General features: G+C 38.2%; 1 protein-coding gene across 1 annotated transcript in view; it reads left to right on the top strand.

The window, feature by feature from the left end:
- The first annotated feature begins 302 nt into the window (after nucleotides 1-302).
- The window catches only part of MROH9 (maestro heat like repeat family member 9), a 97773-nt gene continuing 80947 nt past the window's right edge, over nucleotides 303-17128 (top strand). Inside the window, exons 1-2 of the mRNA XM_040262840.1 lie at nucleotides 303-357; nucleotides 2344-2390. Of these exons, the coding sequence (XP_040118774.1) occupies nucleotides 303-357; nucleotides 2344-2390 (102 nt within the window). The remainder of the gene's footprint in view (nucleotides 358-2343; nucleotides 2391-17128) is intronic.

The raw sequence follows: 17128 nt of genomic DNA, 5'->3' as shown, positions 1-17128 counted from the left end.
GGAGGAGAAGGGGACAACAGAGCATGAGATGGTTGCATCATATCATCGACTCAATGGACATGAGTTTGGGTGGACTCTGGGAGTTGGTGACGGACAGGGAAGCCTGCCGTGCTGCGGTTCATGGGGTCACAAAGAGTCAGACACAACTGAGCAACTGAACTGAACTGAAATACCATATAACATAGTAGTATCAAAATTCATAAAGCAAAACAAAGCTCTAGGAACACATACTGGTTTATGTACTAATACAAAATACTCTTTTACAGCGTTAGTAGCAGAAGCTTTAAGACACCTCTGTCAGCATGTCCTTAAGGATTATTAAAGCAAGTAAGAATTTAGGCTATGTTGAAGACAAAGGTAAGTGTGTATATATGTGTGTGGGCGAGAGAGAGAAACTCGTATATCAGTCTCTAGCCCTGAATGCAAAGAATATATCTTTTTTCCCCTAGTGCCCACAAAAAGGAATACTCATAAAAGATAACCATATGTTAAGCTAGAAATTTTTGTATAAATTCCAAACTGTAGAAACAGCAGAAATATTCTCTGATCACAATGCAAAAAAAAAATATGTCAGTAATAAATTTAGGAAACAAAAAATTCCTATCATTTGCCATATAAGATACTCTATTTTAAACAACTCTTAGGTTAAAGAGAAAATTAATACAGAAGTTACAGAATCTTGATAGCCTTACATATTAGAATCTATAACAAATAGCTGAAAGAGCATGTAGAGAAAAATCCACAGCTTTACATACATAGAATTATAAACTAGGAAGGATGGAAATAATTGAGTCAAGAATCCACAAGAAGTTAGAAAAAGAACCTCACAGTAAATCCAAGGAAGATGGAGGAAAGAAAGCATACATAAAGATGAAGCTGCATCCCTGAATTTGATAAGGGAAAAACAGTACAACTAGTGAATAAACTCAAAATCTGATACTTTCTGATAAGAATAACACTCCACTTCTGTGATATTTTCCCCCAAAAAACTATATCTCCAATGAAATGTTGATAAAATATCAGATAAATGCAAACTTGAGGGGCATTCCAAAACATCTGACCAAGTACCCTTCCAAAATAGTCAAATTCATGAACAAGGAAAGATTATAAAATAATCACAAAATAGAGGAAATGAAGGAGAAATGACTATTAAATGCAATGTGGGATCCTGAATTGAATCCTGGAACAGAAAAAGGACTTTAATAGACAAATCAAGTCTACAGTTTAGTTAATAAAGTTGTACTTTTATTCACTTTTCAGTTTGGACAGATGTGCCATGGTTATGTAAGATGATAACATTAGGGGAAATAAGGTGAGGGGTACATGAAAACTCTTATGCTATCTTTGCAACTTTTCTGTAAATCTAAAATTATTCTAAAATAAAGACATTATTTTTTAAAAAGAAGTACAGAAGACCTAAAAAATTTTAATAGAACAATTAGAAGAAATGAAAGTAATGATCAAAGGGCTACCCTCTTAAACAAGCGAACAAAACATATCACGTTCTAAAAGTTTTATTAGAGTATTTTATCAAACACTTCAGTCATCCATAACTTCAATGCTAGTTAAATCATTCTGATATAGACACATTTAAAAGGCACTCGTATACTTTCCCATGAGATAAAGAATTAAAAGATAATACAGTCTTTTTCTTTCCAATTTTAATATACTTATTTCTATTTTTCCATAATACTGGATGGAATGTCCAGAAATGGCAAATGATAGTAGTAATAATGGTCATCTTTGTCTTGTTCTTTAATTGAGAATACATCTAATTATCTCTCTATTACACCTGGCTCTGGCTTTTGTGTTTATATGTCACATTAAGAGAATGACACACACCTATTTTATTAAAGAATTGTTATCAAGAATTGATTTAAAATTTTATCAGAAATTTTGCCTTAATAAAAATTATCATGTAATTTTTTAATAAAGTTGAGAATTATATTTTATGTTCTCTTTAATATCATCACTCTTGTATGTTTGAAATAAATACCACTTGATTATGCTTTTAATATGGCTTTTTGGCTAATCTTTAGTTAAGGGTTCAGTAAAATTTGTGATGAATTTGTCTGAAATTTTCCTGTATGTGTGTGTCTTCATGTACTGTCTTAATTGGGCTTTGCCATTAAGGTTATACAAAGCTTTAGATTTGGGGATATGTTCCAACAGGTGGTAAGAGTTCATTCTCTCTCTCTTTAAAGTTAATTTGTTTATTTTAGTTGGAGGCTAATTATTTTACAGTATTGTAGTGGTTTTTGCCATACATTGACGTGAATCAGCCATGGTGTCCATGTGTGAGTTCATTCTCTTTTAATGAGTCTCTCTCTTCTTTTTGAATAGTAAGTAGTCTCCACATTCTACAGTCCAGCGTCAAGTGGCACCACGTGGTAAGTGATATTCTATGAGTATATTAATGTAACTGAAATCTCTTGGGGGGGGGGAACAAACAAATTTGTTCATTGTCTCCATTACACACCTGTTATAAATAATGCTTAAAATACAATTGTGTGGGTAGATGGAAGAGAAAAGGGCAGTTTGGTTGAAAACTGCTTTTAGCTTTTTCTTGGCAGAGTCCTATTCCTGTTTACCCTGTGTGCCCTGGAAAATGACCTTCAACACTAATTCAAAAGGATGAAAGTTTTGACTCATCACACTGTTTTTCCCATCCACCTTCACCTCCTGATTGGCCTGCTACAATAGCCTATTCTTCTTCTTCATTACTGTGGAAATCCTTCCCACCAAATTAGGTCAGAAGTGAATGACCACTAGAAAGAGGACAAGAGGTCATGCTGTGGGCAGACAAAAAAGAAAAATATCTTCCCAGTTCACCACTGCAACCTCAGAGAAGCTTCACTGGTGGCTTAGTGGCAAAGAGTCTGCCTGCCAATGTAGGAGACACGGGTTCGATCCCTGGTCTGGGAAGATCCCACATGCAGCGGAGAACTAAGCCCTTGTGCTGCAACTATTGGGCCTGTGCTCTAGAGCCCAGGAGCCGCAACTACTGAGCCCGCGCGCCCCAGAGCCTATTCTCCACAACAAGTGAAGTCAGTACAGTGGAAGCCTGCACGCCACAACTAGAGAATAGCCTCTACTTTAACTAGAGAAAGCTCACACAGCGATGAAGACGTAGGGCAGCCAAAAGTAAAATAAATACTATTTTAAACATAAAATTAAAGACAGAGGAGACAAGGGGAGCTGTGAGAGAGAGAAACTCCATTATTCACTCCAATAATAGTAAAAATGGCTAACACTTAGATAGCTTTAATAACATCTTAGTTACACTCTGAGTGCTTTACATGAAAAGCTCATTTAATCCTCACAGCAGCCCTACACAGTAAGTACTTCTATTATCCCTGCTCAGAAAATGAGGAAACTGAGGCAAGAGGTGTGACCTGCCAGTGGGCCCATAATTTCCAAGTGGCGGAACAGGATACAAATACATGGAATCTGGTTCCAGAATCACTGGTATCACTACCAAGTTATAATGTGTTGGCCCTAAAAACAAGAATCTTGCCTGCCCTTGGGATCAAGGAATAAATAATAAGGTTGAAGATTTTAAATAAACAGGATTCAGTATTAAAGATAATGGTGAATTCATTTTAGTAACCAAAAGAGATAGAAAATTCATGAAATCAGACTTAGAAGTAAATAAGGGAGACAATGACCTAGGAGAGGATCGGATCAGTGAGTAGAGAAGGATAGAGTACAGCAGAAGAATTACAAGAAAAAATAAAACCATTTCCTGGTCTTCTCAACCAAAATAGTGTTATTAGCACTTCCATATCAGTGTTTTCTATCTCTGGATAGATAGAAGGAAGACTTGGAAATTTTGTTGCTATTTACCCTATTGTGCTGTGCTGTATGTGTGTGCATTACTTTTTAAAATGTTTAAATAAATATAGTGCTTTAAAACTTTATTCAAAAAGATGCTTCTATAGATAATTAAGTTTCATCACTGGCTCAACCTACACATTTGTATCTAAATTTGAAACCCATCTCCTCCTCTTGTAAAGATGCTGTTTCCTATGTATGTCTGTGAATGTGCCTCACAGATCATCAATTCTATCCTAATTTTAATCTTTATTTTACTTTTATGTCATTGGATTTCTTTTCTTTGTCTCTAAGTCACCCCTAACCCTTTTTATTTCTCTGGTGAAGGGGTATCTTAATAAAATAAATTAATATAGAGCAATCTTACTGTGTGAATTTGAAACTCTGTTTTGTTCTTAGCTGTTGTTGCTCAGTCAGCTGTTTTACTGATTCCTGCTATGTTTCCAGAGATAAACTGATGATCTAGTAAGACAGTTGCTAAACTCGTAAAGTAAGAATATGGTCCTAAGAAGGTTACAATTGCACTGTAATTTCAGTTCTTAATGTTTTTCAGAAGCAGGGTCCATATTTCACTTAGGTCCAAAAACCAAATTATATTTAAGAGAATGACATAGACTTATGTTGGAAATAGATGTATATAGACAGAGAGTTCCAGAAAAACATCTATTTCTGCTTTATTGACCATGCCAAAGCCTTTGACTGTGTGGATCACAATAAACTGTGGAAAATTCTGAAAGAGATGGGAATACCAGACCACCTGACCTGCCTCTTGAGAAATCTGTATGCAGGTCAGGAAGCAACAGTTAGAACTGGACTTGGAACAACAGACTGGTTCCAAAGAGGAAAAGGAGTATGTCAAAGCTGTATATTGTGACCCTGCTTATTTAACTTCTATGCAGAGTACATCATGAGAAATGCTGGGCTGAAAGAAGCACATGAATGAAGATTGCCAGGAGAAATATCAAGAACCTCAGATACGCACCCTTGTGACACCACCCTTATGGCAGAAAGTGAAGAGGAACTAAAGAGCCTCTTGATGAAAATGAAAAAGGAGAGTGAAAAAGTTGGCTTAAAGTTCAACATTCAGGAAACTAAGATCATGGCATCCAGTCCCATCACTTCATGGGAAATAGATGGGGAAACAGTGGAAACAGTGGCTGACTTTATTTTTCTGGGCTCTAAAATCACTGCAGATGGTGATTGTAGCCATGAAATTAAAAGATACTTACTCCTTGGAAGGAAAGTTTATGACCAACCTAGACAGCATATTAAAAAGCAAAGATATTACTTTGGCAACAAAGGTCCATCTAGTCAAGGCTATGGTTTTTCCAGTGGTCATGTATGGATGTGAGAGTTGGACTGTGAAGAAAGCTGAGCGCTGAAGAATTGATGCTTCTGAACTGCGGTGTTGGAGACAACTCTTGAGAGTCCCTTGGACTGCAAGGAGATCCAACCAGTCCATCCTAAATGAGATCAGTCCTGGGTGTTCATCAGTAGGACTGATGTTGAAGCTGAAACTCCAATACTTTGGCCACCTGATGCGAAGAGCTGACTCATTTGAAAAAACCCTGATGCTGGGAAAGATTGAGGGCAGGAGGAGAAGGGGACAACAAAGGATAAGATGTCTGGATGGCATCACCAACTCAATGGACATGGGTTTGGGTGGACTCTGGACGTTGGTGATGGACAGGGAGGCCTGGCGTGCTGCAGTTCATGGGGTTGCAAAAAGTCAGATACGACTGAGTGACTGAACTGAACTGAGACAGAGAGGAGATGGTCAAATGATTCACGGGACAAAAATTAAACTTGTTTCATGTAAAGGTCATGGTTTGAGCCTAAGCTAAGTTCTTGCTAGAATTCAGGCCCACTCCAGATGGACCACTCCAGATGAGACAGGACTATCATTATGGAAAAGACTGCAAGTGAAGAATACCTCTTGTGTGAAAATATTATCAAGGTGCCTCAGGGTGATCAAGGACAATGGGATGGTAGAAGAGTGGGCAGAGTCTCACTACAGCAGTCCTAGCTGCCAAGTCCTAGAAAGATGGGGCTGCTGTAAAAGGTAGAGAAACAATGAGTAGATAAAATGGTGAGAGTGAATGCAGTCACCTGTGGCTTTTGCTAGAAAGTGAGAGAATCTCTTGTGCAACGCCAGTTTTCTTTCTCTCTCTTTTTAAATTGAAGTATAGTTGACTTTCAAATTATATTACTTCAAACCAGTAACTCAACTCCTTTGTGTTTATTTGAAGAAAACAAAAACACTAATTTGAAAATAGGTATGACCCCTATGTTCATTGCAGCATTATTTACAGCAGCCAAGATATGGAAGCAACATACCTATCCATCAACAAATAAATGGATGAAGAATATGTGGTACATATATACAATGGAATATTACTCGGCCATGAAAAGAATGAAATCTTGCCATTTGCATCAACATTAATAGACTTAGAGGATATTATGCTAAGTAAAATAAGTTACGAGTTCTCTTGATTGTGGGTATCATCCGTCATGGGACTCTACTAGCAGGCACTAGCAGCAGTATCAATGCCTTTGACAGATGGCCGCTTCAGCAGCATCATTTGGCTCCAGCAAAACTGCGTGCTTTCTCAGTCATGTCCAACTCTTTGCAACCCCATGGACTGTAGCCTGCCAGGCTCCTCTGTCCATGGAGGCAAAAATACTAGAGTGGGTTGCCATTTCCTACTCCAGGGGATCTTTCCAACCCAGGGATCAAACTCGCATCTCTTGCATTGGCAAGCGGATCCTTTACAATCAGCAAAAATAGTCAATATTATCTTAGCAAATCACAGCAGTAAAGAAGCTATCACACCTTTAATCTATTACAGATGGCTCAGCTATATATTAATAGCACAGAGCTTTTATATATCTAATTAAGTGAATCTATCCAGTGGTTCCTCTTTTTCAAAAATGTGTTGACTAATTTTACTTATTTACGCTTTTCAAAACAACTTTGTTTTTTAATTTATTTTATTGGAGTATAGTTGATTTACAATGTTGCATTAGTTTCAGGGGTACAGGAAAGTAATTACTTATACATACACATTTATCCACTCTTTTTAATATATTTTTTTCTGTATAGGCCATTACAGATTAACTTTTTTGTTTTGGTCACACTGTGCTGCGTCTGAGATCTTAGTTTCCACACCTAGGATCATGCCCTCTGCAGTGGAAGTGTGGAGTCTTAACCTCTGGACCACCAGGGAAGTCCCCGCTTTCAGAAAAACTGTGAATTCTACTTGTTAAATTTCTCCTAGAATTTCTTTTGGCATTTGATTAGAATTATACTAAATTGTATACCACCCTAATGGCAGAAAGTGAAGAGGAACTCAAGAGCCTCTTGATGAAAGTGAAAGAGGACAGTGAAAAAGTTGGCTTAAAACTCAACATTCAAAAAACTAAGATCATGGCATCCAGTTCCATCACATAGCATATAGACGGGGAAAAAAATGAAAACAGTGACAGACTTTCCTTTCTTGTGCTCCAAAACCATTCAGGACAGTGACTGCAGCCATGAAATTAAAAGACACTTGCTCTTTGGAAGAAAAGCTATGACAAACCTAGACAGCATATTAAAAAGCAGAAACATCAGTTTGCCAACAAAGGTCCATATAGTCAAAGCTATGGTTTTTCCAGTAGTCATGTATGGATATGAGAGCTGGACCATAAAGAAGGCTGAGCACCAAAGTATTGATGCTTTCGAACTGCAGTGCTGGAGAAGACTCTTAAGAGTTCCTTAGACAGCAAGGAGATCAAAGCAATTAATTCTAAAGGAAATCAACCCTGAATATACATTGGAAGGACTGATGCTGAAACTGAAGTTCCAATACTTTGGACACCTGATGCAAAGAAGTGACTCATTGGCAAAGACCCCGATGCTGGGAAAGATGGAGGGCAGGAGGAGAAGGCCAGAGGATGAGATGGTTGGAGGGCTTCATCAACTCAATGGACATGAGTTTGAGCAAACTCTGGGAAATAGTGAAGGACAAGGAAGACTGGTGTGCTGCACTCCACAGGGTCACAAAGAGTCACACATGACTTAGCAGCTGAACAACAACAATAAATACTAAATTTATCGACTAGTTTATGGAGACATCATTTAAATTCTTATCATCAGGAACATGTTTTATTCTCTCATTTACTTGAATCTTCAGTAAAGTTTTTTTCATGTATACCTTAAATACTTCTTAATAATTTATCTAGGGGTATTTTATATATTTATAGTTATTGAGTGTAGAATATATGATTTTTAAATATTTTCTCCCAGCACATTGACTTTTTTTCTTTTCCTTAATTGTGTCTTTATGAAAAGCAAAAATGTTTAGCATTGATCCAATTTAATTTTTCTTTTCTTTTGTTGACTGTGCTTTGGGGGCTGCATCTAAGAAAATGCTGCCTAAACCAAAAGTGACAAAGATTTTCTCCTACATTTTCTTCTAAAGATTTTACAGTTGTAGCTCTTACACTTAGATCTATACTCTATTTTGAGTTATTTTTGTTTAGGTGTGAGGTAGGAATATAAATTCATCTTTTTATATATACATATCATTCTTTTATTTTTCATTCTTTTATTTTGAACATATAATCTCATAGTATTGTTGCAGCAAAATGTGACCTGCACAATTTCTGTTCTGGGAACTTAGAGATTTGTGTGTGTGTGTGAAGTAGATATATGATCAATTTTAAATGGCTTTTTTTAGTTTTGTAAAAGTAGTATGCTTCCATCTTTTAAAGAATACAATATAGATGAAATTTTTTAAATATAATAATAAAAACAGCTATCATCAGTGATGATTCTAGCCATTTCCCTAGGTTGCAAATCATTTTCTTTAAACAATAAAATTGAAGGCATAACTTACATTTTTCTGGTATACAGTATAATCAATGAAAACTCTGATCATGATCTGATTCTGTAGCCTTAGTCATCTGTTTTATTTCTCTGGAAGCCTTTAAGATTTTTCTTCATCTTGGTTAAAGTGAAATTTCATAACAATAGTTTTAGGTGCATTTTTTATTCAAGTATGTTAAGTACTTACCCATATTTCAATCTCAAGATTCCAGCTCATTTATCTTTGAGAAACTATCTTGTATTATTATTTTTTTAATGTAAAATATAATTTTGGTTTACTTTAACATATTTTTTCTTTTTTTTAATTTTTAGTTTTACTTTATTTTACTTTACAATACTGTATTGGTTTTGCCATACATTGACATGAATCCACCATGGTCTTGTATTATTTTTTAAAGAATTTATTTATTAATTTTTTGGCTGTGTGGGGTTGCATTGCTGCACAGGCTTTTCTCTAGCTGCGGCAAGCAGGGGCTACTCTCTAGTTGTTGGTGTGCCGGCTTCTCTTGTTGCGGAGCACAGAGTGCAGGGCACATGGGCATTAGTAGTCCCAGCTCCTGGGCTCTAAAGTACAAGCTCAGTAGCTGTGGAGCATGTGCTTATTTGCTCTCCGGCATGTAGGATCTTCCCGGGCCAGGGATCGAACTCATGTCTCCTACTCTGGCAGGCAGATCCTTCACCACTGAGCCATCAGGGAAGCCCCTATCTCTATTGTTTGGACAGTTTTCTTCCTCAGGGTTTCTTCATTCTTTCCCCTGAGACTCCTATTAGATATTATACTGTAACATTTTAAGAAATCCCAAGATCTCCTGGCTTTGATCTGAGATGTGTGAAAACATACTGAAGAATCAACTCAGGACATAACCAAAGAGTCTCTCCTTGTGGAGAGACTGAGGTGTGTGTGTTAGTGATTTGGCACATTGAATGTTCACTGACAAGACAACTTCAACAATGCTCTAGAAGGACTATGTGAGGAGAGATTAATGCCTTAGGTATTCATATAGTTAGAATGTAGCTTTTCCATTCTAACTGCTATTGCTAAATGTCTGTCCAAGAGTAACAGTAAAAAGAAATATGAAAGTTTTTTTAATTCCATGTATTAACATAATCACTGAGCTAATACCCTCTATCTTGCCTTCAAGAGTCATCAGACTACTTGCTGGAATGTTATGGTTCTCCATGGGTTACACTTGCTAAGTCAGTGTTACTGCTTCCAATTATCATATAGCATTCACTGATGAGGATAATAATAAAGGATTTTTCTGCCCATTGAAGATTTATTCATTTAAAGAGGAACTTTTCAACACTAAATAGATAAGCAGTTAGGTAATATGAGTTACCTAGAACTACTAGTGTTCACAGATAACATGAGTTTTGTCAAAGTGGAAAATAAAAGGCATAACAGATGGCAAATTGAAGTCCTAGATGGACTGCAGCTGCTACTGCTGCTAAGTCGCTTCAGTCATGTCCGACACTGTGCGACCCCATAGATGGCAGCCCACCAGGCTCTGTCGTCCCTGGGATTCTCCAGGCAAAAACACTAGAGTGGGTTGCCATTTCCTTCTCCAATGCATGAAGGTGAAAAGTGAAAGTGAAGTCACTGAGTTGTATCTAACTCTCAGCGACCCCAGGGACTGCAGCCTCCTCCATCCATGGGATTTTCCAGGCAAGAGTACTGAAGTGGGGTGCCATTGCCTAGATAGACTAGGTAAAGCTAAATTGAAACTGTTCCAAAATAAGTGCCTATTCTAGTGAAGTTGCTCAGTTGTGTCCAACTCTTTGGGACCCTGTGGACTGTAGCCCACCAGGCTCCTCCATTCATGGGAATTTCACCAGGCTCCTCCATTCATGGGAATTTCCAGGCAAGAATACTGGAGTGGGTTGCCATTTCCTTCTTCAGGAGATCTTTCTGACCTGTTCTAGAGGCCTTTCTAAAATGTGGGGATTAGGAAACAATGTCTGTATCACCAACTGGATAAACCTTATTAATCATTTGGAAAAAATGTGTTCTGCTTCCACAGATATCATGGAAGAGATGTGAAGAATGTTTATGTTATTACAATAATCCATATTGATCTAACTCAGAGGTCTAATCTAGGTCTAAATTGGGGATTTATTGGAGGAATGGGTTATAAGGAGCCTTGGGAAAATAAAAGTAACTAGTAATGCTCATCCTCTTGAAGCACTGAAGTTGATGTGAATATGACAGCTTCATCACCTGTTCTGCTCATGGTTTTTTGTATTTATGTACTGATAATACTGTATTACTAGTTCTGATGGTTTATACAATTATATTTTTGAAAAATGAAAGAGGAAGAAACCATTAAGTTTTATCAGCAAAATTCTCAGATAGTGAAGTGGATATATATGAACATATAGGGCTCCAAAGTGGACAATCACCAAAAAGGTTTGGAATGAAGTCATATTAAGACTTGGACTTAAGTACTGATACTATTGATACTAGGCAGTGATACTGGATATATTAACTGGTTATGATGTCCATGTACACTTGAGCTTAAAAAAGTTCCTCTTTTTACTGGCCCCAATCAAACAAAATGGAAATCTTCCCCTTTGGAAGTGAAGGAAGTGAGGGATATTTGGGTCTCTGAAAAGGTTGTCTACTTTTACAGTCAAATGCTATAACTTCTGAGATGCCTCCAGAAAGTATACTACAGTGGCCATCAATAATGAGTTCAACAGAAATGTTCACTGCTCTGTTTGGAGTAGAGAAATCAGAGAAAGCACAAGGGGCAGAAATCCAGCTGAGAAAAATGAGATAGGAAAAGGTATTATATAAGGTCTCTAGGCATAGAACATCAAGTTTCAATGATGTCACACCAGAATCAATAAGTGACAAGTATTGTCCTCAGTATACATGGTTCTGAAATGGGAACAAATGAAATGGTTTTGTCACAATAACACAGCTTGTTTTTGTTTTGTTTTGAGTGTCTCACTTGTTGACTTTGGTCTTTCTTGTAGAAAGGAAAAGCAATCTTTGACTAGTAGAATTTTTTTCTTTATTTGTGTATAGCTGCATTTGTGTCTGAAGATAGCTGAGAACCTCAGATCCAAAAGTAAAACTTGAGCTGAATACTCAGCATGATGACCTACCAGTCTTGGCATCTACAAAAACCCTCCAGGTCTCAAATAGTTTTCATGTCTCAAATCCAACGGATAATTTTCTTGTATGACCTTTAAGCAGCATTTGATATTACTCCCAGTCACTATGCATCTCTCTTTTTCTACTGCCAACATTCTAATCCTAGTCTATTACAATCTCTCTTTGATAACATTCTCTTGGCAACAACTTTATCTCATTCAATCAAGTCTCTACAAAGCAGCCATGTGGTCTTATCCCTCCTTCTATTAAATGGCTCCCATTGGCTTGTGGGCTTCCCTTGTGGCTCAGCTATAAAGAATCCATCGGCAATGTGGGACATCTGGGTTCGATCCCTGGGTTGGGATGATCACCTGGAGAAGGGAAAGGCTACCCACTCCAGTATTCTGGCCTGGAGAATTCCATGGACTGTATAGTCCATGGGGTTGCAAACAGTCAGACACAACTGAGCGACTTTCACTTTTATTGGCCTTAGAGATGAGTATAAGACCTTTTAGAACTAATACCCCCAAAGATGTCCTTTTCATTCCAGGGGACTGGAATGCAAAAGTAGGAAGTCAAGAAACACCTGGGGTAACAGGCAAATTTGGCCTTGGAATACGGAATGAAGCAGGGCAAAGGTTAATAGAACTTTGCCAAGAGAACGCAGTGTTCATAGCAAACACCCTCTTCCAACAACACAAGAAAAGATCTACACATGGACATCATTAGATGGTCAACACCAAAATCAGACTGATTATATTCTTTGCAACCAAAGATGGAGAAGCTCTATACAGTCAGCAAAAACAAGACCAGGAGCTGACTGTGGCTCAGATCATGAACTCCTTATTTCCAAATTCAGACTTAAATTGAAGAAAGTAGGGAAAACTGCTAGACCATTCAGGTATGACCTAAATCAAATACCTTATGATTATACAGTGGAAGTGAGAAATAGATTTAAAGGACTAGATCTGATAGAGTGCCTGATGAACTATGGAATGAGGTTCGTGACATTGTACAGAAGACAGGGATCAAGATCATCCTCATGGAAAAGAAATACAAAAAAGGCAAAATGGCTGTCTGGGGAGGCCTTACAAATAGCTGTGAAAAGAAGAGAGGCAAAAAGCCAAGGAGAAAAGGAAAGATATAAGCATCTGAAAGCATAGTTCCAAAGAATAGCAAGGAGAGATAAAAAAAAGCCTTCCTCAGTGATCAGTGCAAAGAAATAGAGGAAAAGAACAGAATGGGAAAGACTAGAGATCTCTTCAAGAAAATTAGAGATACCAAAGGAATGTTTCATGCAAAGATGGGCTCAATAAAGGACAGAAATGGTATGGCCCTAACAGAAACAGAAGATATTAAGAAGAGGTGGCAAGAATACACAGAAGAACTGTAAAAACAGATCTTCATGACCCAGATAATCATGATGGTGTGATCACTCAACTAGAGCCAGACATCCTGGAATGTGAAGTCAAGTGGGCCTTAGGAAGCATCACTACGAACAAAGCTAGTGGAGGTGATGGAATTCCAGTTGAGCTATTTCAAATCCTGAAAGATGATGCTGTGAAACTGCTGCACTCAGTATGCCACCAAATTTGGAAAACTCATCAGTGGCCACAAGACTGGAAAAGGTCAGTTTTCATTCCAGTCCCAAAGAAAGGCAATGCCAAAGAATGCTCAAACTACCACACAATTGCACTCATCTCACACACTAGTAAAGTAATGCTCAAAATTCTCCAAGCCAGGCTTCAGCAATATGTGAATTGTGAACTTCCTGGTGTTAAAGCTGGTTTTAGAAAAGGCAGAGGAACCAGAGATCAAATTGCCAACATCCGCTGGATCATTGAAAAAGCAAGAGAGTTCCAGAAAAACATCTATTTTTGCTTTATTGGACTATGACAAAGCCTTTGACTGTGTGGATCACAATAAAGTGTGGAAAATTCTGAGAGAGATGGGAATACCAGACCATCTAACCTGCCTCTTGAGAAACCTATATGCAGGTCAGGAAGCAACAGTTAGAACTGGACATGGAAAAAAGACTGGTTCCAAATAGGAAAAGGAGTACGTTCAAGGCTGTATATTGTGACCCTGCTTATTTAACTTATACGCAGAGTACATCATGAGAAACACTGGGCTAGAAGAAGCACAAGCTGGAATGCAGATTGCCAGGAGAAATATCAATAACCTCAGATATGCAGATGACACCACCCTTATGGCACAAAGTGAAGAGGAACTAAAAAGCCTTTTGATGAAAGTGAAAGAGGAGAGTGAAAAAGTTGGCTTAAAGCTCAACATTCAGAAAACGAAGATCATGGCATCTGGTCCCATCACTTCAATTGAAATAGATGGGGAAACAGTGTCAGACTTTATTTTTGGGGCTCCAAAATCACTGCAGATGGTGATTGCAGCCATGAAATTAAAAGATGCTTACTCCTTGGAAGAAAAGTTATGACCAACCTAGATAGCATATTAAAAAGCAGAGACACTACTTTGCCAACAAAGGTCTGTCTAGTCAAGGCTATGGTTCTTCCAGTGGTCATGTATGGATGTGAGAGTTGGACTGTGAAGAAAGCTGAGCACCAAAGAATTGATGTTTTTGAACTGTGGTGTTGGAGAAGACTCTTGAGAATCCCTCGGACTGCAAGGAGATCCAACCAGTCCATCCGAAAGGAGATCAGTCCTGGGTGTTCTTTGGAAGGACTGATGCTAAAGCTGAAACTCCAATATTTTGGCCACCTCATGCAAAGAGTTGACTCATTGGAAAAGACTCTGATGCCAGGAGGGATTGGGGGCAGGAGGAGAAGGGGACGACAGAGGATGAGATGACTGGATGGCAACACAGACTTGATGGACATGAGTTTGGGTGAGCTCCGGGAGTTGGTGATAGACAGGGAGCCCTGGCGTGCTGCAATTCATGGGGTCGCAAAGAGTCTGACATGGCTGAGAGACTGAACTGAACTGAACTAAGAGATGAGTACTAAATCCTTTTACTCACAAAAGGGCTCCCAATAGGACCAGCTGAGATCCACCCTTTCTGGCCCCATGACTTACCACTCTCCTTACTTTCTTTGCTCCATCCATATGGTTTCATTTTATGACCTCAATACAGTGGTTCTCAATTCCAGCTTCACATTATTGGGTTGGCTGAAAAGTTCATTTGGGTTTCTGTGCCATCTTATGGAAAAACTCAAACAAGCTTTTTGGCCAGCCCAGTGGGACTGTCTGTGGAGCTTTTTAAATACTGTAGTTGGAGCCATATCTTCAGAGAATGTGAATCACACTTGTGAGGTGAAGTCTAGGCATTTGTATTTTTAGAAGAGATCCAAGTGATTTTAAGGTTCAGCCAGGGCTGAGAACCACATCTGTAATGCAACAAATACTTTCTCAAGTCATCTTTAGGCCCAGTGTTTTTCTGTTTGAAAAACTCTTCCTCTGCTCTCTTGACTGCTATAGTCTCTAAGCTTAAGTCTAAAACTTCTTTAGAAAACAAATTTTCCTTAATATCCTCTGCTAGATTAGATTCCCATAGTAATACCTGTAATTCCTCTTTTGACCAGTTTCCTTTGTTTCAAGTTTACTTACCCACGAAACTATAGGCAAATACTATCTGTCTTGCCCCCTGCTCTGGTCCCACTGCTTAACACAGTGCCTAGCACATGGTAGATACTAAATAACTGTCTGATGGTCAACTGAAAATATCTGCATCCTGGGAATGCAATCTTACAGTAATATTAAAGAACTATTCAGTTCTCTATTTTTCCATAGCAAGATGCTTGTTCGAAAGGGTAGATTTGTAAGGATGGCAAAGGCTTTTTGATGAGGGGAGTGTGTATTTGGGGGCCTATCACATGTCAAGCTATTAATATGTTGACACTAAAACCCTAAAATGTCTGGAGAATTGGTGAAGTATGACTTTTAGTAGGGTGCAGAGATGAGAGTCCCACACCTCTCTGGAAAATAACTTTCTGAGGAAAGACAGTGGAGGCACAAAACTAGTTTAAATAGAATGAGTTTTTAAAAGGAGGGGGGCAGTTCTATGTAATATAACAGCATAGTAAATTTCTCTCGGGAATTTGTCCCACCAATCTTCCCCAGAGTTAAAGTCTAAAATGAATGTAAGAACAAGTGAAAACTGAAAAAACTACAATACTGAGAGTGCACAGTGTAATTACACTGGCTCTGGTGCTTTTTGAAGCAGTGAAAAATAATTTAACTGGATTGCGGGGTTGTTGTTTTAGTCACTAAGTCATATCTGACTCTTTGCGACCCCATGGACTGTAACCCGCCAGGCTCCTCTGTCCAAGGCATTTCCCAGGCAAGAACAATGGAGTGGGTTGCATTTCCTTCTCTGGGGATCTTCCTGACCCAGGGCTCAAACCTGCATCCCCTGCTTGGCAGGTGGATTCTTTACCTCTGAGCCACCTGGGTAGGGGGTGAATTTATTCTGGGTGTAGCCTTCGGCTCTCTTAGCATCTAGTCTTGGCAGGGTTGGTAGGGACATAAAAGCATCAGCAACAGTATCACTACCTTCAGTATGGCACCAGCACAAAACGAAGAGGTAAGTGCATCGAATACTCATACCTCAATTCACATGCCCCATTTCCCTGAACTTTTGATATTTTGCTGTTGTCAGAGAAAGAGATGTTCTAGTGAGGTAGAGATGAAGGAAAGGGTACAGACTCACATACTGTTCTTAGAAGACCAGTCCATGGCTCCCTTTGAACATTCCCAGGATAGTTTGTGAATTACCAGAGGGGAGTTCAAATTCCCTCAGGATAATGATTATTATGATAATACTCTGGCCAAGGTGGCATAAGAAACACACATGATATGTATGTGATTTGAAACATCTGAAATTCAAGAAACTAGCCAAGTTGGCACAACTCCAATTTTTCTGGCCAAGAATGACAAGTGATACTGAACAAAGATGTCAATGATATAAGATATATATAAAAAGCAGATGGCTAGCTTAGAGAAGAGAACCAAAATAATAAATATGGAAGCTTAAGGCCCCTAAGACTAGCCCTAAAATCCAGTTATTAAATATATTATGAAGTACACATTTCCAGGATTGTGACCATTTTGTCAATTATTATAGGTTTCCAATGAAGAGTCATAGTGATTAAGGAGTAATTGAAAATGATATAAAAGAGAACTTATCCATATAATAGAAGTTAAAGCTATAATGATAATTGTATCTCCCCAGAGGAAGCACTGAAGAATTTCTGCGAACACTGGTGAACATGTTATATATTCTGAATAACAAAAAGCCTAATTGGGAAAAGCAGAAATTCCTAGCTAAATTCTATAACTTCCTCTACTGACAC

The sequence above is a fragment of the Oryx dammah genome, unplaced genomic scaffold, assembly GCF_014754425.2.
Source record: "Oryx dammah isolate SB20612 unplaced genomic scaffold, SCBI_Odam_1.1 HiC_scaffold_21, whole genome shotgun sequence".
In the NCBI taxonomy this organism is placed as follows: Eukaryota; Metazoa; Chordata; class Mammalia; order Artiodactyla; family Bovidae; genus Oryx; species Oryx dammah.
Note: the sequence above shows the minus strand (reverse complement) of the source record. Positions and strands in the feature narration are given on the sequence as shown.